Raw genomic sequence first — 23205 nt, 5'->3', positions numbered from 1 at the left:
AAATATATTAAAGAGCTAGGTTACCCAACAATAAAAATCATGTTATCATATGTCAGAAAACCTGTATATGGTACTTTCTTCTGCACACAAAAGAAGATATTTTCAAGAAATGTCTCAATGATCTTGTGACCATATGATTGAAGTCAATGGGGTGCAATGTTATTTGGTTACCTACATTCTTCAAATTATCTTCTTTTGTGTTCCAGGGAATAAAGTCAGTCATACAGATTTGGAATGACATGAGGGTGATGAAATTATAAAATGATGAAGTTCTATCCCATTAAATCCGTTTAAACTCCTCTGGTTAAACTCTTTCTTCATTTTCACAACTGTATTAAATGTTCTATCTAAATGCCAGCACCTCCCAAAGACACCTGGATAAAATGAACCCAGGTTTTAATAATCCCACAGTGGTGAAATCTGATTGGCTGAGACCAGAACAATGCCTTCCACCCACTCATTGTTTAACAGTCAGGGCAGCAGGTGAACGTCACTGAAAGATTAACTGTGTTCTGTAGCAGTCACAAGGTCTGGAGAGAGAGGCTTATTGCTTAAACATGCACGACCGATCCACTGCTTTAACAGGACACAAGGACACAACATAAACACACAACCCCAGCTGCATAGACACTGTCTGGAACATAGACACAACTTCAATACGATAAAATAATAAAACATGACACAGATGAGATGACAACAAAACATTCATATGTCTGAAGAAACGATGAGAGGCGCTCTCATTCATGTTTGTGGCAGTAGCTAAGATCAATATTTAGTGTTAAATCTATAACCCTGGTTACAAGTAGAGTAATAGTAAAGACCTGTTCACACCAAAAATGCTAAGGTTTAAAAATCATTCTGCAGTAAATTCAGGAGAAAAACAATCAAAACACAACTACAAGGTTACAGATACAGAGGAACAATATCACCGAGATCATTGTTTTCCAGCAAATGAACGATATATCAATAACAGGATTACGATAAACATTAAGTTTGAGGGACAAATACTCCGCAATAGTGCTTGCTGATGAATTTGCTAGTAAACAATTAATCACGAATAATTGCGTCCAGAATAAAAAATTATTTGCATAATATGTTTTTGTAATTTGCATATTCATTTTGTGTTTATAGACATGTACATATATAAGAACAATATCAAATATAATAGATAATAAACATTTATATATCATTTAAATTATATATAAATATGAATATAAATAATGTTTGTGTAGGTGTATCGGTTTATAAATGCAAAATAAAATGTGTGGTAGACAGACATAGATTCTGGGTAAACAAGCTACTATTCTGAATGCGATTAATAGTTGAACAGCCCTACATCATATAAACAAACAATATTTAGAAACATCGCAATTAATGTGTTTCCATAATATATGTCTATGTACTGTGCATTTTCATTTTGTATTTATAAACACATACACACACATGTATACATATTTAGGAAATATTTACGTGTTTTTTTAGATGTACCAATAATTCAAATTATATAGGAATGTTAATTAATTTAATATTTTTCTTTAATATACTTATGTATGTGTATGTTTTTGTAAACACAAATAAATATGCACAGTAAACAAACATACAGTATATAAAGTAAACAAGCTTTTATTCTGGATGCGATTAATCACATGACAACCCTACTAACCATCTAAAAACGTGATTTTCAGCACAGGTAGGCATTTTTTGTAGTTGTCGTTTTAACCATAACGGGCCTTAACTGTAACGTCTGCCTTAGTAAGCACTAATTACCAAGCACTAAAAAATGGCTTCTTACTTTTCCTCATAAAGGTTGGGATCACAAGGTTAAACTGTAAACAGGTTATTGTTCAAACAGGGCGGTCATGTGACAAAAAAAGCGCTCCCTGCAACAGATGACTAAAATCAACAAGCTCCTCTCGTGAGGAGTGCAAAATAAAAGAAGAGAAATGAGAGGAGGCCGAATAATTAACGAAAGCTTGTAGACAAATGAACCCTGAGGAGCTGTCGACAGGGAGCCGGGTCTGAATGCAGCTCCGCTCGCAGGTTATTTGTCTTTCTGACACCAGACGCTAGAGAGGAAGACTGAACCGCTTTACTGCACATTTTCACGAGACTCATACGACTAATAAGCTTAACAAGCTGCCTGGACTTTCATGACTCAAAGCTGTAGCCGACAGACAATGGGGAATGTGACCGAGCGAGGAAAAAACAACAAGATGGCCGACAGGAATGGAGAGACGGACGAGGTTGTAAAAGCGAGGATAAAAAACTGCGCGAGGATAGATGATAAAAGATGTATGCGTGCAGGGCTGGGTGTAATATTCCCATAGTAATGTATATAAAAGTGATTTAGGAAATCTATGCTACCCAGCCCTATAAGCATGAAACAAACACCAACGAGCAAACACAAGATCTGGGAAAAAACAGAGAATAGCGGTTAAGCAGCAGAGACCCACCTTTCTTGAAGGCACGAGGGGGTTCAGAGAGATCACCTAGGCATTGAGCATGAGCAAAACAAGAAAATATTGAAATAGAAAAACAGAGAAAAACCCAGGTGAGTAAAAGAGAAATAAGTCAGGAATAACAAGCTGTGTCTACAGACAGAGAAGAGAATCCCGCAGGGACGGAGTGATAAAGAAAAACAAATAAAAACGGGGGATACAAAATTAATGCGTTTATTACACAGCTCTTTTAAGTATTTTGGGCTTAGATTTCGCACATTTTGTGCTTCTCTTCAAGGCTTGGCAGGTCCGGGCAGTACGGCATGAGTAAATGAACAGGACCAGAGAGAAAACTTTAGGGCTTTATAGGACATTACCACCATCTTCGTGGGGCCAGAGAAACTTACCGGCTCTTAAAGGAACTCTCCACTTTTTGGGGAAAAAGGCTCAATCTCATACTCTCCCGTAGTTATTAAGTTGAGTTTTACCGCTTTGGAGTCTATTCAGCCGATCTCTGGGTCTGGCGATAGCACTTTTGGCATTGCTACCATAGAGTTTGGATATTTTTAACTTGATTCTTCTGTACTCATATCGTATGCTAAGACTGGCGTGAAATTATTATTAAATTGATTATTACGCCGGAATGGGAGTATAGTTCCTAATCGTATCGGCCTAGAAAATCGTGCAAATCAACTTTTCATTTTATGCCAGTCTTCGCACACGATATAAGTACAGAAGAATCAAGTTTTAAATGGGAAAATAATCGAAACTCTTTGGTCACTTTTTAACACGATGCTACTGGTCAAATTGGATTCATTGATCTATGCTAAGCTATGCTAAAAGTGCTATCGCCAGGCCCGGATATCCGCTGAATAGATTCCAAAACTCAGCTTATTAAATGAGCCTTTTTCCAAAAAAAGTGGAGTGTTACTTTAAAACAAGGGCTAACCACGAATGTGAGTTTAACCTTTAAAAAATAGTTTAATGTTGTTTTTACTTACCCTCGGGTTCAGGCTGGGAGCCTAGAGAGTTGACTTGGAAGGGACGGAAGGGCTTTCCTTCATAGGCAGGAACCTCCATGCTCTCCTCAGAGGACACGGTGACGTCGGGCTGAGTCTCAGAAATGGAGGACAGGAACTGGTCCATATCTGCCTTTTGATCTTGGTAAACTAACTGGAGAACTTCATCTAAATCGAAATGGAGAGAAGAACACTGTTCAAAACAAGAAATCTCAGGAGGGAAGAGAGGAAAGCAAGCAGCTTCTAAACCCATTAAACTACGCCCAGCCTATGTCTTTAGCATTTTCTTTAATTCTTGCTTGTCTAAACACTCGAAAACAATCACAGAACAGAGTCCGTCTTAAACACAACACATCTCCACACACACTCGTGGGTATTCGGAGTCTCGACCCAGTTCTGTCAAACTGCACACTATACTACTACACCACAGCTAATTTCAAAGCTCCTTTTCTAAAGCAAACAAAAAGAAAATCAGAAATGAAAACAAAAACAGGCTAGTGCCGTCTTAACCTACGTCTTGACTGTTTCTACTCAAAACTTAAAAGACAGAGTAACACATACTGCATAACCAAAATGACTTCGATTGTGATGAAAGTTTTCGAGCGGAGATAAAAAGAAGTGAAATTTCGCATATGCGTGTAATTATCTTAACATCTGGCGAAGATGTAGACGGGTCATGTTTTGTATTCTTCTGTTCAGAACATTGAAGATGAATGTTTGTAAATCTTTCTCCATGTTAAGTGAACGTAGCGGTTAGGCTAGACGCTTGGTGTGGTTAGCTTGACGTCAGCGTTCAGTTTGGTTCTTTTTTAAAAGCAGGTGGTGTGTGGTAGAGTTTTACCATCTCTTGTAATTCCTCTGTGACAGACCGCAGTTAAAGCAAAGAGACGAACGTTTGACACTAAATCTGACACTTTCGCGCGGGTTGTTATTTAGCAAAAATAGGGACTTGGCATAATTCATACTGTTGGATTTGAGTTATAGGGACATGTTTAACAAAAATGATAAGTCTGTCATCGTTTACACACCCTCCAAATCTGTATACATTTATTTGTTCTGATGAACACAGAGAAAGATATGTGTATGAATGCTTGAAACCAAACAGTTTTTGGCCACCATTGACAACCATAATAGGAAAAAGGACAATGGTAGTCAAAAGTGCCGCAGAACTGTTGGAACAACTTGAGGGTAAGTAAATGATGACAGAATTTTCATTTACACAAGTCTGCCACGGTCCACAGCATGCTAAAGTGGAAAATGAAATGCAAGAGAAATTGACAGAAAATGCCATTAAGAGACAAACAGAGGACCTTTTTTTTTTTAGCTCTGGGACAAAACAAATCGCATCATTTTGATCATTTTAGTCCTGTTCAGTAATTCGGGAAATCTCAGGGCCATTTTTCTACTTTTTTCTTAAATATTGCAAAAAGATCCATTGAAATATCCAGATAGAGAAGACATTTGATATGAACAAGTGTGAACAAGCAACATCCTCATAGTGTATGAATTAGTTTTGCATCAGATCACAGTGATGGTGTGTTAAATTGGCACATTTTTCAAAACTATATCAAATATCTCATATCACAACACGTTGCTTTCAGATTCTAAAAAAACTGTGACCCAAGTCTTTGAAAACCCAGCTAGTCTGTTTGTGATTTAATGCTTTCAATATATAAAATATATTAAAATAAATAAATATATTAAATATCTTAAAGACCAAAAACTTTTGTCACTTTTTATGCAAAACTGTATCATAAATCTATCAAATTATGTAATTTATAGCATTAATATATATAGTATCTATGCTTTTTATATTCATAGACTAAACAATGATAGCATTCAGATGCACACGAATTTTCTTCAAAACTGAATACATAATTATATATTATTCTATTTAAATATTATATCAAAAATCTACACATAAATTTATGATGGGTCGCATTTCAAACACGGACTATTATTATCATAACCAAAAAAAATTGCCCAGAAATTCCATCAAAAATAACCTATTCTGGTCAGTTTTCTTGTCATTCAAGACCATCCCACTGCGTCTTTCCATTATTCTCCAAATACGCCCACCTTCCCCATCCAGTGACCCCCTCAGCCATGCCCTGACCCCCACACTCACCGATCTCCTCCTCAATCCCCTCTGTGACGAATGGCACCTTGTAGAGCAGAGACAGACTCTGGTTCATCCGTTCCTCGATCACCCGCAGATGGGTCATCACCTAGGAAACCAAAACACTCTTTAAAAAAGCAGCTTGTACCGATATTTATAAAAACACTCCAGGTCTGCAAGATGAAACAAGCAATTTTTTTTTTAAAGAGTACATACTTCGATTTGGATGAATTATTGTAAACTGAATACAAAATAACATTTGTGGTGCTCTTATTATGTCACCGGCGAGGATAGAGAGCAGTGTGACTCGCCGTATGGAAAATGTTATGACTGATTGCATGTTTGTGAGATTGAGTGCAAACAACCACGCCTGTTTCTTTGTTATGGCCACATTTGTGTGCATTGCTCAGAAACCAGCAACAGATGGCAATGAAGTGCCTGTCAAAACTGAAAGCAAAAATACACAGGGAGAACCCTTAAATGCGGTCATGCAGACCCTTAAAATGCACGCCAGGCCTTCGGAAACATCCCAAACACTGTATTTAGCCCTCACAGGGCTGGACAAGGAAGAGGAGAAGTTTTTGTGGGCCTGCCAGTCAAACACAGACTTCAACAGAGCTGCTAAGACTGGACACCGACACACACGTTATATAAAGCACAGCCTCATCTGTGCATCTTCTATTTTTTGCATATAAACAGGCAGTGCTTTTAAAAACCTATGAACTTTAGTTCTTAAAGGGACAGTTCATCCCCAAAATGAAATCTATGTTGTAACAAACATAATCATGTTGCTCCCAAATCCCATGAGACAAAAGAGAAATTCTGAAGAATGTTAACTTTAACAATTTTTATAATGCTTTTAGTGCAGAAAATGTATGTCTTATGAAGCCATACAACAGCTTTCTGTGACAAACGAACCGAAATTGAAGTTATTCTTGCCGCTTTCTTCTCAAGGATCATTTGCTCTGTGACAATTAAACTTTACATTATATTTAAGTGGACTATTGTGTCAATGCCACCATCAGTTTCAGCTGTATACAAATAACTAGACGCCAGGAAGTTTGTTCCTAATTAAACCAGAAATAAACAGGAAGTGTCACTTATCCGTAAACAAAAACACAAGATATAAACTTGAATATGAAGTCAGTTCGATGCCACATATATTTTCAACGTTGAGTTAAAATAAATAAAATCGCATACAAAAATAATGGATCACAAAAGAAAAATTAGGTATTGAGAAAAAAAATTGTTTTGCACAAAAGAAGTACTAAGAGGTAAGTTTTTGCAAAGAAAAACTTCATCAGCAATGACTTTACAACACCTCTTTTCCTTTGCAATACCTACTAATACATTTGCACCGCCCCTTTAATTCTGCATTTCAACCAAATGTGTGTTTTCTCCTCGGTTTTTCCTCACTTTTTTGGAATGGGGCGTGTACAACAGGCTTAGGCATACCTCCCTCGCTACGTCATCAGCATGTGTCGATCGATCTTCATGGAAGAGTAGCTGCATGCAGGATCTCAGGTATGTGTAGTTGATTGATTTCACAAGTTAAAAGTTGTGTTTTGCTTCACTCTGTGTACTTAATGTGTTTTCAAATGTTTGATCAAGTTAAAGAACTTAGAGATTAATGCAAGGTTTTGTTAGCAGTACACATGCACACAACGTATAATTGTTATCCATTTGCCCATAACAAAGTGGGTGTGGGAATTACAATGTGACTTCCTTTTTCTAAGAATTATGGAATTTCACTTCTTTTTAGATATGAATGATTGGATTGACAGGGCTGACATAGGAAGTTGCTTTGCGTTGATTCTGTGAAGTTTCTACTTATTGGATAAACTTGTTGGGGGGAGTTCTTTTGAGGTTATCACATGTTGTCAGGGACTTAAGAAAAAAGTTCAGGAAGCTTGGAAACTGACCAAGGGAAAGGACTTAATACTGTGCCAGGGCAAATGGTCTTTTTGTAGTTTATTTTGGGTTAACCCTCCTGAGTAAAATTATTAGGCAAGACTAAATGGACAAATATCAAAGTAAATTAGCTCATATACTCCCAAATAAAACTAGGGAGATTGGTGAATGCTGTAGAATGGAGTCATGAGAAGAACCTTGTCTTTTTGTGACTTGGGGACCAACCTCATGATGAAGATAGTGGGGGGGTGTGGGAAATGAGTTTACACCAGACTACAGCTTAGTCACCATAGTTATGTCTCCTATCAATCTCTACAAGGAGTCAAAAAAGGTTGAAATCAGGTCCAATTCAACACTGGTTTAACTGGTTTAAATATTTTCTGAAAAGAATGGAGTCTGCTTTTCCTTTTTCTTGTTTTCACAGACTGTTTTCGAAGGTTTTATCAGAGAGATTCAAGCCTTGCTAAAGGATGCTGCATTGGGACAAAACCACCTGCAGATGGGATAAGATATCGTAACGGCCTTGAGACAAAAAGCTATCAAGACTTTGTAAACTCTGCAAGGATGTTTACATTTCAAGACGGGAGGTGTTTTGAGATACTAAGGTCACAATAAGAAGATCAGAATTGTTGACGGGTCAAGTTGTACACCACTCTTAGCTGTTAAAATTTTAACTGTGTGTACTATATCTATATTTCTTTTGGTCTTTAATCCAAATTAACATGGTTTTGTCACTGTTGTTTTTACATTTGTAGCTCCATTGAGTGTTCATCATCTTTGCTATTGAACATTACTTTGAAATCGTTTATATGTTTTGCCAGATACACAATGATAATAAGAGGACAAAGGATTAAGCCTGGAAATATCCTCCTTATGCTTATGCTGGTACGCGGTATGAAACAGAATCTGACCTGTTCATTTCTAAGGCCATGTAACATGGTTTCAAACGAGCTTTTCAAAGAGATGTTTTTGAGTAACGTTTCCAACCTCACTGCTTTCAGGAACTTTCCCAGAGTCCCTAAAAACTGCAGTTGTCAAACCTCTTCTAAAAAAGAGCAATCTAGACAAAACCTTACTGTCTTACTACAGACCGATATCAAATCTTCCTTGTATAGGCAAGATCATTGAAAATGTTGTTTTCATTCAGCGACCGAATTCTTAAATAGCTCAAATAGCTAACTGGACGATTATCAGTCTGGTTTCTGTCAGCATCACACCAAAGAGACAGTGCTCATGAAGATAATAAATGATATCCGATTGAATTCTGATTCAGGCAAAATATCAATTCTGGTAATACTAGATCTCAGTGCTGCCTTTGACACGGTAGATCACACCATACTCCTTCATAGGCGGCAAAACTGAGTAGGGCTTTCTGGGTTGGGGCTTAAATGGTTCGGGTCAAACCTTTAAGGGAGACTTACTACCATCTCAGAAACATAGCCAGAATCAGATGTTTTGTCTAAAACCAAGATTTAAAGAAACCAGTTCATGCTTTCATCACCAGCAGGCTGTATTACTGTAATGGACTCCTTACAGGGCTTCCCAAAAAGACCATCAGACAGCTGCCGCTCATACAGAATGCTGCTGCCAGGTTTCTGAGCAGAACCAAAATATCTGAGCATATCACTCCAATCCTCAGGTCCTTACACTGGTTACCAGTTACTTTTAGAATCAACTTCAAAGTACTTGCTTGTCTATAAATCACTCAATCTAGGACCCAACTTCAGATATCCTTATTGAATATAAACCGAACAGACTTCTCAGATCATCAGGATCAAGTCTGTTAGAGATAACAAGGTGAGTCAGCGTTTAGCCATTACATCACCCGTAGCTGGAATCTGCATCCAGAAAACATCAGATGTTCACCAACAGTAGCTGCTTCAGTAATAGGTACGATCCAAGATGGCGCCGCGTATGCCTCCGTTTGGAGCTCTCTAGTACTTATGTCTGTTTTGTTCGTTTTTCCTGTCTTGAGCCACTCTTCTTTAATCACTTTTACCAAGGATGAATTGCTTAACATTAAGCAATGTACAATAGTCTTTTATATTATATATGCATATTTTAGAATCTTTTAGACAGTAAATCTTATTATATTGAATGTCTGTACTAGAAGCTTCCAACACCAAAGAAAATTCCTTGTGTGTGAAAGCACACTTGGCAATAAAGATGTTGTGATTCTGATACTTTTAAAACACAATTGTTTAGCTGTGCACTTTTATTTCTAATTTCTTTTTCTTTTGTTCTTGTTCTTTTTAAATATACACTCACATTTTAATACATTTTATTCCTGTTTTATTGTTTCTTAAAATCTGAAGTTGTATTTGTGATCTTAATCATTTTATTCTTTATTTAGCTATATATTTACTTTATTAGGTATATTTTATATTCATTTCTATCTAGTATTACTTTTCCTAATGCTATATTCCACTTTCTGTTGGATGCTGGGTCACTCCTCAGAATAGGGGAACTTCTCACTATTAACAGACCATACTACTACTTTTCCCCCCAATAAACTGTTAATTTGTTGCTTATTAACAGCAAGTAAGGTAGTTGTAAGGTTAAAGTATTGGGTAGGATCAGGGATGTAGAGTCTGGTCATGCAGAATATGTGTTTTATAAGTACTAATAAACAGCCAATATGCCAATAATATGCATGCTAATAACAACTAGTTAATAGTGAGAATTGCCCCTTATACTGAAGTGTTATCGGATAATGCATTTGTATTGTCTTCACAAGTAGATACGAGTTTGCAGTGTCTCATTCTCAAGGTTCATTATAACGTCACGAGACAATGTTGTGAAGTGGTAATTTTCCACTGTCTTTGTTGGAATATTAAAATCTGCCCAATGTGTTAGATGGAGATAGAGTGAACTCTAGACAGAGTTAGAATGGGCTTCTGAACGCAGTTATGTTTTGTCTATACAAAAAAAACTTTGCTCATTTTATTACTTTATAACATCACTTCGTCTCCTGCCTGCTGTTCTTCCCCTCTGACATCTTAGTCTGGATAGTTAGATCTATCAGTTTAAGGCGTATGAACAAGATGGAACAACACTATGGTATCATTTTGGATCAAAAATAAGATAGTAGAATCTATCAGATCATCACATCCTAAAGGACAGTTTAACGGTAATTCTACATCAGTGGTTTTCAATCCTGATCATGGACAGAAATCAGGTAGGAAGCTAGCAGCTGATCAGAGAAATGATTGTAACTCTGCTCTATGGTATAGTACATTATACATAAATAATTTTGGATTTTTTTCTTTATACTTTGTTAATTGATATTGTTAATAAAATTGCTATGATCCTTTCAAATCTTTCCTTTTATACCGAAGAAGTGATTTTTCATTACTCACTTTAGAAACTTAGAAAACGTAATAACAGTATGTTCGAACCTCTGAGACTTCACACCACAATAATTTGAATGGAATCAAATTAACTTTAATAAAGTCAGATAGAACATTATAGCTACAGCATGTCATCATTCATCCAAGTTTTGTTCTGACATCGGTACAAAACTGCTGCATAAGCTTTTAGCATTATATTCTAATAGTCCTCATGTACAGTGACTGTAAGAAGCCATCTTTAAAACTGAGGACAAATGAGATGTACACTACACAAACTAGTTATAAACTATTAGAAAAGATACAAGCATTCATTGCTCCTCAAACAGGTATCATTACAAACTGTTTATAATCCAGTTTATTTTAATGTTTAAACAGAAGGACTGATGCCAATTGAGGATATTTCTTTCCATTTCTTCCAATCCAGGACACCTGTAGCCCAAAACCAAACCTTATTAAGTATACACATTAATATATACATCATAACTTTACAGGATGCAAAATGTTGCTACTTTGCGGGATGCAAAAGGAATATTGCACACATTTATTACTTACCGATGCATGCAAAGCGCGTCTTCTGTCTGAACAGATGCTCTGAACCATCTGCATGTGAGACAGAAAAACATGCTACGCTCTAAAAAATATGGTTCTTGAAAGGTTCTATAATGATGCTAAAAGTTCCATTTAGAACCATGTCTTCTGAAAAAAAAATCTGCTGAAATGGTTCTTTGTATTGGGAAAAGGGTTTTTTATTCTTTTTTCGGTTTAAAATAAATCCTATTTAGAAGCTGCCTCCTGATTGGTTGTTTGTCCTGCATCAAAGTCCCGATTTTAACAGCCCTGCTGAGGTGCCTGCAAACTGATACACCACACTGGTACACCTAAATGTTTTTAATGGTTACTCCATGGTTATATAATTCATGAGGCTCTAATAATTTTGTAAATGTTAAGCTTATACATATCAGGTGAAATTGTATCAATCATACTTCTACTGGTTCAGAAACTCCTATAAACCATTTTTCTCAAATATTTTCATGCACATTATCTTTATGTTTCCTAAGCAGAATGTGGTACATGTATTTAGGTTCATTTATTAATATTTCAGAGTTGTAAGCTTGTGTTGGGGATGAACTTGGAAGAGATGGGTATTTCTCACAGTGGAAACCAAACCTTCATTCAGCTAAGAAGTTTGACAACTGTGGATTCCTGTTTTAAACAGGTGATTTATTCATGTTACTTTTAAAAAAATGTTTATCCTTCTTACATAAGTTATATACTGTGAAATCATTTTGGAAATATAAGTATTCTGATAGCACATGTCTTTTCTCTGTGTTAGGTGAATCGTAAGCAGGACAGCTGAAGATCTGACTTTGGCTAAATGGTTGAGACAAATGCAGCAGTCAACACAATTTATGAATTAATCTTTAGACAAGATTATTCATCTCAATTTTCAGTCTCTCATCACTTTATCTTTTTTTGAGATTCATTATTTTTGTTTGCAATTTTATTTATTTTGCTAAATTTTCCTTTTTCTTTTGCAAAACTTTATTTTCTTTTACGAATAAATGTGTCATAGCATTGACTCCATATAAACTGCTGTGAATGTGTGGTTGGTTGTCAAGTTTCTCGGATCTATGCACACCTCCTGGTCCTGGTCAGTCATGAATGCAAGTTTCGAGACATGCCATTGGCTAAAGCTACGTCCGATCAAATCGGCAAGTATTATATCTTACAAAAGAGCAGCACAGTGCTAATCTCTTAAAAAAAGAGAATCCAGCCATGCAATTCTACTCGAGAAGTTGAAAGGATTTTACAAGAGATAAGACCACAGGAAAAAACCTGAAACACAAGCGTCTAGTTTCTACACCAACAAAAATCATAAAATAATACGTTTGAATTTTTTCAGCGCTAAAGCTTTGCAATTAGGAGAAAAGTGGTGAGTTGTTTTCTTCCAACAACCAGTTGATATGTGTTTCTACATTGAAATTGTAAAACAGTGTAAACTCATTTAAGCATCCTGACCAACCTAAGGCCCAAGCTCAGCCAATGGCGTTAGTTTGGGGTGGCATCCGTTGGCCAGCCGATGGAAGACGAGGGGAGTGCCTGTTTAAAAACAGCCTGTATTTTAACACTTTCGTTTTGTAACGCGAGTCCATTCGGCTCTAAACACGACCATGTGATCTTCCTGTTCTTCTATGTCTAGCACTTTCCTTTTAAAACCTAACACAACGATTATATTGACACAACAACTGTAAAAGCCGCAGTATATTGGCAAACACTGTGTTTAAGATGGCAAAAACGGAATGATGTACAATATTCGATTCAGCGTGACGAGGAAGCCAATGGTGCGGGACTCACCTGTGACTTCATCTGGGCGGCTTTCTCAGGGTCCACAGCCAGAACATGCTGATAGTGGCGAACGGTGTGCTGCCGATCCTTATTCTCCGCACGTACGTACCTCTTCAGAGCCAGCAGGATACGGTGAGGCTGCCGAGAGAGGAGATAAATTGACCACAGAAGAGGCAAAATAAAAGGCTAGGAGAGTCAAATAGACGTTTCCTCGCGATCCGTGAATCAGTGCAAGGATCAAAAACGTGCAAAATCCACAGGAAAGCGAACATAAGGGGATTAGCAGAGATCCTGAGCACCTGCATGTCTTGTCTTTTCGTGGAACTCATTTGGGTGGATTAAGCATTATGTATGTGCCCGAGACAAATTAATATCTTAAGTAAGTGAGGCAGCCATCCCTATTACGAGCGTTTAGCAGGATAATAGAGCACAGGTAATCTCAGATCATTCAATCACACTGCAGCGAGGAACCATCGTCCATCAGAGACTGAAGTATGAGGGGAGTAATCCGGTTTTAAGCAGATGAGATAAACTCCAAAGTACTTAAAATCAGTCATGAGTCAAAAAAGGTTTTTTTATAACACTTGTTATCCTTATATTAATGTAGAGCAAAATGTAAATTTGCCGAAACAAAAATGCTCAAACAAAACACATTGGCACGCCCAGATAAATTATTTCGTCTCGATGTGATTGTGTTCAATTTAGCAAACATTTATCACATGATCATTCATGATCCGCAATGATTGAAAAGGTTTGTATACTGGGAGGGATTTGGTAACGCTAGCACCCTCCAAAAGCAAACATTAGGTCACTGCGTGTGTCGACGCCTCACCCTCGGTGGGTCGGCCTGCAGGGCGGCTAGGTAGTTCTCCAGGGTGAGACGGCGTCGGTCGTTCAGCATGGCCTCCACCCGAGCGAGGTGCGTCTCCACAAGCTGCTGTTTCTCACTGGCTGCCTCCTCCTCCAGAGACTCCACCGTAGCCTGGAAGTGCTGCAGAGAAAACAATCTTTACCTTTCCTGAAGAAACTGCGAGACTCACAAACATGACACCCTGGTGTTGATGGGAATCGGACAGGACGTTGCTATGCAGTTGCGAATGTCATCAATAGCCCAAACTCGGCTTATAAGCAATTATTAGTATTAGCATGCCTCTTCTGAAACCATCATGTCTGTGGCACAAACAGTGCAGGACAAGTAACATGGCAACGGTAAATATCAAGGTTTAGGGGTTTGGAGCATGAGCAATAGCAATAGCGACGCCCATCTTAACAAGCTTCACTTCACAAAACAAATCCCAAAACCCCTGAAAAACAGTTACAACACAAGTGTGGGAATGAAGGTTACCTGAATCAGTGTCTGTCTCTCAGCTTTGGGCAGACTCCTGGCCTGACTCTCGGCCTCCTCCCATTCCTTCCTCACCTGGACACAGCACGGGTAACAAAAGTGAGAAGACCGAATGGTGGTAATTAATGGTCACATGATGTAGATCTTTGGTATTTTGGCATTTCAAAAGAGTGCTCAAGAGCACCCCCGATGCACCTAAAAGCACCCTTGTTGTCGAGCTTGACTTACTACCCAAAAGCCCATGTGACATATTTTCGGTGATAAGCTTGTCAATAAGCAGACTCTTGCTTTTAATAGCTATGCCAATGAATAACAGAGAACAAATCAATTTTAAAAAGACTCACAACCCCAGCCAAAACATTATATCCATCTTGGGACAACAGACGTCTAATTTTTGTTCAAATCTATTTTTCAATATGCATTGCAAATTGTGTATTCATGTTGCATTGTTGTCTGGTGTGTAAACGAAGCTTAGCTCCAATAATTTCAGGAACTAAAGGAGGCTTGGCAATAAAATGACACCGTAAAGTTTATAAAGACTCCTAAGCTCAGGAGAATGGCTACAAAACATTACTACAAGAGAGGTTCAACAAATATTTAATACATAAACTTGTAGTCAATGTTTGCTTAATAACCGAAGGCTTTTTCTATGCATTTTTTGTGGATTCAAATAAAACCCATATTCTCAGATATGACTTTTTACCAAAATAATATTGTCCAATATATAGTAAAGTTAAGCATTTTTGTACAAATCACATCATATTTCGATTGCTTTTATCCAGCCTTAGAAATAAATATTGTACAAATAGGCCCTCCCGAACATCACTTTTGGCATCTACTATAGCTATGGTCAAGTACATAAAATCCTCTTAAAACCCATCCGTCTTCATGAACTATCGATCCATAGATGTGAACTGACAAACATCAAGTTTGACAAGACTTATTCTCTTCATCACAAATTGATCAGACATGGAATTTTATACACCCTTTATATGACTGAGGTTGCATGCTTGGGTTAAAAAGTAAGAATTTGTTGACTTGGTTGTTTCCTGTTCAAAGTTGTTCCTGAGGCCAAGTTAGTTATTATATTTTAATGTTTGACCCTGAAGACACACATTGTCTATTAGAATAACTTTGCACAATAAAACCAACATATGTATTTAAAGAAGGGCAATTCCAACGTTTTGGACAGGACATGATGCGTTATGGAAGTGACATAAAAATGCTCAGAGAATGAATTTGTTACGAATATATTGTACCATCTGTTCATATTTTACTCAAGAGTCTAAACGTAAAAATGTCTATGATCACATTTTCTATTTAAAAAAGGGAAATAAACGTGTTATGGATGTGACAAAAAAAGGATGCGTCTTTTGGGAGACGACAAACTTTGTAGGATTTCTGTGAAATAAAATGCACAATCCTGAAGCAATAATACCCAATGAATGGAGAAGAGATGCCTCTTTATAAAACATAAAATAGTAACTATTTTAATTTAAATATGTAGCGTTATGGATGTGACGATCCTTATTATCCTTATTAAATGGCACATACCTGAATATAAAAAATCATGCACCAAAAATAAAACAAAAGCTTTACAAATTTAAATATAGAGATCTCACATGAACCACCAAATGTTAATATCTGTGCTGCTAACATAGTAAAAACCGTTTGTTAAAAAACTTAATTCTTTCGTGTTAAGGTTGACATTTTCATGGAATTGCCCAGAAGCAAAAAGCGTCAACTTTGCTTTCATGCAAATGATCAATTCCAGCCAGCCATCTGCAAAACGCAAGATGTGACATCTCTCACCCTCTCCATGCGGTTGCGATGCCTGATCTCCAGTTGCTCTTTTGCCTTCTGGAAGCGGCTGTGCTCTTTATCATCGGCTGGGGTCTCGAAGTACACATCCACATCATCTGTGGGTGGAGGGGTGGGCGGTACGGCTGAGGATGAGACAAAAGAGAGAATATAAACAACTAACCTAAACCTACAGGTGCAAAAGGTTATTTTATGCCATAGAAGAACCTTTTGGTTTCCATAAAGAACCTTTAACATCCGAGGAACCTTTCTGTTTTACAAAGGAACAAGAAAGAGGCTGTGGCATCGCTGTGAAGAACCTTTTAAGCACCTTTATTTTTAAGAGTGTAGTGAGCTGCCTACCCTTGCATTGGTCCAACTGGATCAACTCGGTTCATGAATATTAATTTGGTGATGTTATATTTTGAATAATAAGCAGAGAACAGTCAGAAGATGACCGCTACTCTTTGATCATTTATGAAGTTTCTACTAGACACAGGCATTTTTATTTAGTTACAGAGGAGGTTATTTCATGATGGTTAGGACCTTAGGGAGCAGGGGAGATGACTAAGTTTTGTAACCAAACGTGCGTTTACAGACAGACGTCACACAGAGAGACAGGTCAGGGAGCAAAGGGGAGCATTAGACAACACAGACCAAAAACCAAAGCAGACCAAAGTGAAGAATAAATTTCCCACAGCCGGTTTCATAACTCCCTATGATTGTAAAAGAATCAGACAATCCTTCACGTCTTATTCCTTTCATCCTTCCCTATGAATAGCTCTCTTCTGACAAAATTGCTCTCTTTTGCATTTATCTCAAAATGTACGGCACGGCACTCCACACCGTGATCAAGATACGAGCTAAATTCAGACTTCGTCTGGATACGGAAGACAAGACTGACTGGATTACCCATAATGCAGTGCATAAAAAGGGGACATCAGCAGCGGACGATGACAAGAACGACACAAGCTGTCGTTAGCGTTTAAGATAACATGGGAAAAACATCATGTTAAATCAATCATTTACTGTTGCCGGAAGCAATGGAGGATACAGGCGTCTGCTCCCACATGAATCGTGAATATTAACCAACTAGAAAGAAGAAGAAAAGCAGCAAAGATTGAGCAAGAAGGAAGTGACTGAAAAAACATCTTTACCACAGTCAAATCTTTGACAGCGACTTAAAAAAGGGATAGTTCAACCTAAAATAAAATTATGTTATATAAGACTCTTTCTTCTGTGAAACGCTAAAGAAAATATTTTGAGAAGTGTCTCAGAGATTTTGGGTCCATATAATGAAAGTCAATGGGGTTGAAAGTTGAACATTCTTCAAAATATCTTCTTTTGTGTTCTGGAGAAGAAATTAAGTCCGGTTTGGAATAACTTGAGCACAATTTTTGGGTGAACTATCCCTTTAATATGAAAGTACTGTTAATATATGTTAAAGTAGCTCAGCAACATTGCAGTTTTTAGCGGATGAATATAAAATGTGTGATTCACCAAATAATAACTCTACAAAAATTTAAACACGTCTCATCCAATCAGATCTTTCCTTTCACAAGGTTATGTTCAGAACAAACACTTTCTAATCGAGCTCAATTTTTATTGTATATACACAAAACTGCATTAAATTGCTCATTTCTGTCAAAGCGTTTGATGCGTAACACCGTTTTAAATGTCACAGTTAGTGTGGAGTTAACACTGTGAGAGACAGAGAAGGGGAGGAGCACAGCGTGGCAGAAGAGGGTGGAGTCCTCGGCGACTTACTCAGACGATTGCACACGGCCATGCAGTACTCCTCCGAGTCGAAATTGTTGCGGTTGCCGGCGCAGCCTCCGTAGATGAAGCGCACACACTTCCCCTGCTTCATGTCGAAGAACCAGCGTGGCATAGAGGCGCGGCAGGGGCCGGTCTCCGCCTCCAGAGAACACACAGCTATTACAGGACGAGGAGGAGGCGTAGTTAGAGCCTCCAGCCACCGGGGGCAGCAAACAGTAAAGCCCTTGAACTACAGAGCGCAACAGTGACCGTCGACTATTCCAGCGGTTTGGGTTTCAAAAGTATTTTCCGTATGTATTTACTCCTTGAGTATTGAAAAACATGTTAAAAAAGTAGCACTAATACTTTCCAAAATTTTATTAAAAGCTCAAAATGACAAAAAAATTATGTTTTTAATTATAAAACTATCGTTCTCTGATTTGTGGATCTGTCCCTGAGGATTATGGGTAGTGTAGTACACAAGGAATTCAGCTACTAAACACGCTCTTTTAATTCAAGTTAATAAGTCTGTAGCTTCCACAGAGGCAATAAACATCGCTAGTAATCTCGAAAGGTTTATTCGCTATTGATTAAAATCAATTACATTACAGAGAAAACAAATGGGATTTTTACCTCCCGAGCCCTGCTGTTGCACTCTGTAGCATGTCCAACAATGCCAAAAGATACAATTTATCCTCGCATTCACAAATAACATGGAAAGTCAATACCCATAAACCTCTAGGCTGAACTGTTCCAGACATTCGCTTTAAAGGAGCGGCTATAAGTGGACAAAAGGAAAAAGGAAACCGTGTTGTACTAACCTTCCTCCTCCTGTGGAGTTTTTTCCTCGTTCTGGCTCTCGGGGACGGCGGCATTCTCTTCCTTTACGTTGTCCTCCTTACTATCACGGTCATCTTCTTCCTCATCGTACACGTAATGGTAGTCTGCCTCTTCGCCGTCATCCTCCTCCTCGTCGTCATCATCATCAGCTGTGTCTTCCCGAGTGCGCGGCTTGATCACGGCAGGCTCGCTGATGTAAAAACAACATAATTTATTTTTCGGTTTTCATTTTGTCCAGTGCAACAGACATTTCATTTAATTTGCAACACAAAGGGCTAAGTCAGGTAAAAAGGAAGGATAGGCAAGAGCAAGGCGAAAAGGAAGGAAAACAGAGGAAACAGGCGGAGGGGAGGAAAACAGTTTGGAGGTTTTATGATTTATGGAAGCGAATCGAGCAGCTGTCAGAGGTCAAAGGCATGGCATTCAAAATGATCCAGATGGTCAACCAAATTCAACAAACACACACTGTGAACAAACACACACAACGTTTTTCAACTACAACTCGGTGAGCTGTGATGAGATACGACAGCTCACAGTCAGACTAATACATCATTCTTTGGGGAACGTCAGGAGAGTCTTTTATCTGACCATCATTGAAACTGATGTTTACAGCTAATTTATTGACTAATTCAATTAGGTGACTGACTAATAAAAACGGATAAGTTTTGAAAACAAAATACACATGAACCTTAAATTGTAAAAAAAAGGCATGTCGAAGGGTTTCACTTGTTTATATAAACATTCAAAATGTAATATTGCATTGTATTGTTTCTTGGTAATAATGTAAAACAAAAGTCAATAACATGAAAACTGTGCAAGCATTAATGTATATTCTGATGAAAATAATGAACCATTTAACAATTCATTTTGACTAGTTAATACTATTTGTTAATATATTTGTTTAAAAAGTAGTTCAAATTAGCGGTTGACCTCAATTTTTTACGATGTACAATATTAAAAAGGCACTGTGGCCGATAAGAGGCAGATAATGAAATTTCAGTAAATGTGAGACGTATCGAAAATGTATAAAACTGCACATTTTAAACTGTGATACAGTTAAATGGATGTTATTAATTACGTCTCAGTTTTTTGCAAATATTATGTAAAAAAAATATATACACATTATAAAACATATGACATTGATAGGTTGCTCACAGACACGTCTATTCCAATTTAATTAAAATGTAGGTTAACCGTTTAATCGTATCAGTGATCAATTCATGTGTAATTAATGAGTTTCGGCTGTTGGTCATGAAAAAATGTGAAATGGTGTATCCACATAAACACAACCTTACCTTTTCTCTATTGCTTCATCATTCTCATCATCATCATTCTCATCATCATCATCACCAACATTTAGATCATGTTCCTCATCCTCGTCATCTACTTCCTTAGAGGGCAAGACTGGGGGTGTGGGCTCCTCAGGTCGGGTAGACGGGCAGCAGACGTACTCCGTGCCGTGGAACTTATCGATGCCACAGGGCAGCAACATGCCATAGCTGTGCAAGACCGTTTTTTCCTTAGAGCAGGCCTAAGGAGAGAGAGAGGGAGAGAGAGAGACACCATGAAATCTTTTTTCGAGATGAAATGGTTTAATGACCAGAAGACACTTCACAAAAGGAGAGGGTTGTGAACATCCACAAACTGCTCATTTGGTCCTGACCACGAAACAGAACGAGAGAGAGAGAGAGAGAGAGAGAGAACGAGAGAGAGAGAGAACGAGAGAGAGAGAGAGAGAGAGAACGAGAGAGAGAGAGAGCGAGAGAACGAGAGAGAGAGAGAGAGAGAACGAGAGAGAGAACGAGAGAGAGAACGAGAGAACGAGAGAACGAGAGAACGAGAGAGAGAACGAGAGAGAGAACGAGAGAGAGAACGAGAGAGAGAACGAGAGAGAGAACGAGAGACGAGAGAGAGAACGAGAGAACGAGAGAGAGAGAGAACGAGAGAACGAGAGAGAGAGAGAACGAGAGAGAGAGCTTAAGAAATCTTATTCATACCACCCAGCATAAACACAGAAACATCTTTCTGTAAAGATTTAATTATACAATACGTAATTCTGTTACCTAATTGTCTTCTCTACCATTCACAAAGCATAATATGTATATATGCATGAATTATTTTTGTATTTTTATTTCTCTTACCTGCTGAAATTATCATTACCATAACATGTGCCTTATATGTTTTAATGAAAAATGTAAGTACAATTTAAATATTCTACAATTTTTGGATGTTCTTCCAGATGTTCCTCAATGACAAAAAATCATTGACAGAATATCCATGTATAATACAGGCACAATGATATTTACATTAACAACACTTTCATTCTCATTACTAATACAGGTAGTTTTTCAATTTGAAAAATTGTTACATTTATAATTTTTTGAAACACAATTCAATACGGTCTAATGTTAAATGATTAACAAAACTTGCTTAGACACCATAACTTGATTAACATGATATCGGGTTGACAGTCTCATTACCGTAACCATTGTAAAACTAACACCTTTTTGTAATAATGCTCAAAACTGTGTTTACCTGTCAGTAAAAGTTACTTCTTTTAGTAAATTAATATTTGCTGGAACACTAACAGTCAGGCAGCACCAACACCGTCGGCGCCAGGGGGGGTCTTGGGGGGTCTCAAGACCCGCCCAAAAAACGCCTTGACCCCCCATTTGACCCCCCACCCCCTCCCTGATTAAAAAATATTTAATATATATTAAATATATATATCCGGGATAAAGATTTAACAATGGTCCTCTTCAAACTATGCAGAACAATAATAATTCATAATTTATTCGACATATAAAAAAATATAAACATAAGAATCACTGCGACGCCCCATGAACGTTGCTGCCGCTGCGCCTTGCGTCATTGCGTTCAAGGCGCTGCCGCGAGCCCGTAAGTGCTGCAACGAACTTTATATCTTTAAGCTAAAAATGGATCGCTTCGTCATACCTAAAAACAAATTGACAGCAGCGGAAATAGGACTGAAAATATACCCGTTGCAGTGGAGGGCGAGCCCTGCTTGATCCTAGAATTAGAAATAGAGGACACCGAGGAATTGGAGGATGAGGAGGTGGGACCGGAGCAACTCGCATATGGAAGCGTGTGTTGTAAAATTCAATTTGCAATGTAATATGCAAAATGGCAATGCAGTATGTAAATTGACAATGCAATCGTGTATCTAGATTTCAAATAAATATGTGCAACATTAAGTGCAAAATGAAAATAAAAATTCAATAATATCAATTAAATTTGGGAGTTCCTTTTATGAATACAAATGTAATTGATATAATTGAATTTTTATTTTTTTCATTATGCACTTAATGTTGCACATACGTTATTTGAAATGGAAAGGATTTAACGGGGGATTTAAGCCATGGCCCAGCCGAGCAACCAAGACAGCTTAATTAAAATCATAACCGTGTCGTTCTTTTGGATCGCAGGGGCAGCTAGCATCCAAAGGTGTTAGTTACTCGAGGTTCAAACAGTACCAGTGGCTTGAATATTCTGTCAAAAGAAGCGGCTTTTTGTTTTGCCTGTCGTCATTTTTTTTCACAGTGTGCATCGATCTGGTTTTATTTGTTTAGTAGCAGTAATATGCAGTTATTAGCCGTGTCCATTGTATTTTTTTTTTGGTTTTCATGAGACCCCCCTTGAAATGACCAGGACCCCCCATTGCCCCCCCAATCAAAATTGTCTGGAGCCGCCACTGAGCACCAAACATATCACTGTCAACATTAAGGAGTAAAAGCAGCCGTGTAAGCATCACTATGGTTCAGGGTAGTGCTATTACTCCTTAAGTCCATAAAACAAAAACATTAACGCAACGGAATTCACTCCAGCAAATAAACATGGTTTTCATTCCCCAAACATTAAGGTTTATGTGAAACAGTTGAATATGCAGATGACTCAATCTGAATCACACGTGAAGGGGTGTACGTGCAAGAACGAGCAATTAGAAAAGGTCAAATAAGACTGAAGTAATTCTGAATTTAATATACAGATAATGAAATGAGAAAGGGAGACAACAATAATGAGACGAGAGTGCAAAACGATCGGTTCAGAAGGGCATTTGGCGAGCGATGCAGGAGTGTGCATGTGTGTGGTGGGAGAGGTCTGGAGATCAGCAGCATTACAGCAGAATCTGATTTGATTATCGAGGGAAATGTGAGGACTCCAGCATACATCAGGCAGAATAAGGGCATATACACATTAGAAATCAAAACACGGTAGAACACAACCATATTGAGAGTTGCCTTCCTTCCCTATTTATGGT

The 23205-nt window shown here is 37.9% G+C and overlaps 1 protein-coding gene across 2 annotated transcripts in view; it reads right to left on the bottom strand.

The window, feature by feature from the left end:
• aplp2 (amyloid beta (A4) precursor-like protein 2) overlaps nucleotides 1–23205 on the bottom strand; it is a 72690-nt gene that overhangs the window by 6741 nt on the left and 42744 nt on the right. Inside the window, exons 5-14 of one of the 2 annotated variants that reach the window (XM_056765715.1) lie at nucleotides 20222–20457; nucleotides 18908–19116; nucleotides 18096–18263; nucleotides 16341–16474; nucleotides 14529–14603; nucleotides 14016–14174; nucleotides 13193–13321; nucleotides 5586–5685; nucleotides 3440–3625; nucleotides 2454–2489 (exon numbers count right to left, since the gene is read on the bottom strand). In XM_056765715.1, coding sequence (XP_056621693.1) covers nucleotides 2454–2489; nucleotides 3440–3625; nucleotides 5586–5685; nucleotides 13193–13321; nucleotides 14016–14174; nucleotides 14529–14603; nucleotides 16341–16474; nucleotides 18096–18263; nucleotides 18908–19116; nucleotides 20222–20457 — 1432 coding nt within the window. The remainder of the gene's footprint in view (nucleotides 1–2453; nucleotides 2490–3439; nucleotides 3626–5585; nucleotides 5686–13192; nucleotides 13322–14015; nucleotides 14175–14528; nucleotides 14604–16340; nucleotides 16475–18095; nucleotides 18264–18907; nucleotides 19117–20221; nucleotides 20458–23205) is intronic. The other variant, XM_056765716.1, reaches the window with a different exon arrangement.

This window comes from Triplophysa dalaica, chromosome 14, assembly GCF_015846415.1.
Source record: "Triplophysa dalaica isolate WHDGS20190420 chromosome 14, ASM1584641v1, whole genome shotgun sequence".
NCBI classification, from domain to species: Eukaryota; Metazoa; Chordata; class Actinopteri; order Cypriniformes; family Nemacheilidae; genus Triplophysa; species Triplophysa dalaica.
Note: the sequence above shows the minus strand (reverse complement) of the source record. Positions and strands in the feature narration are given on the sequence as shown.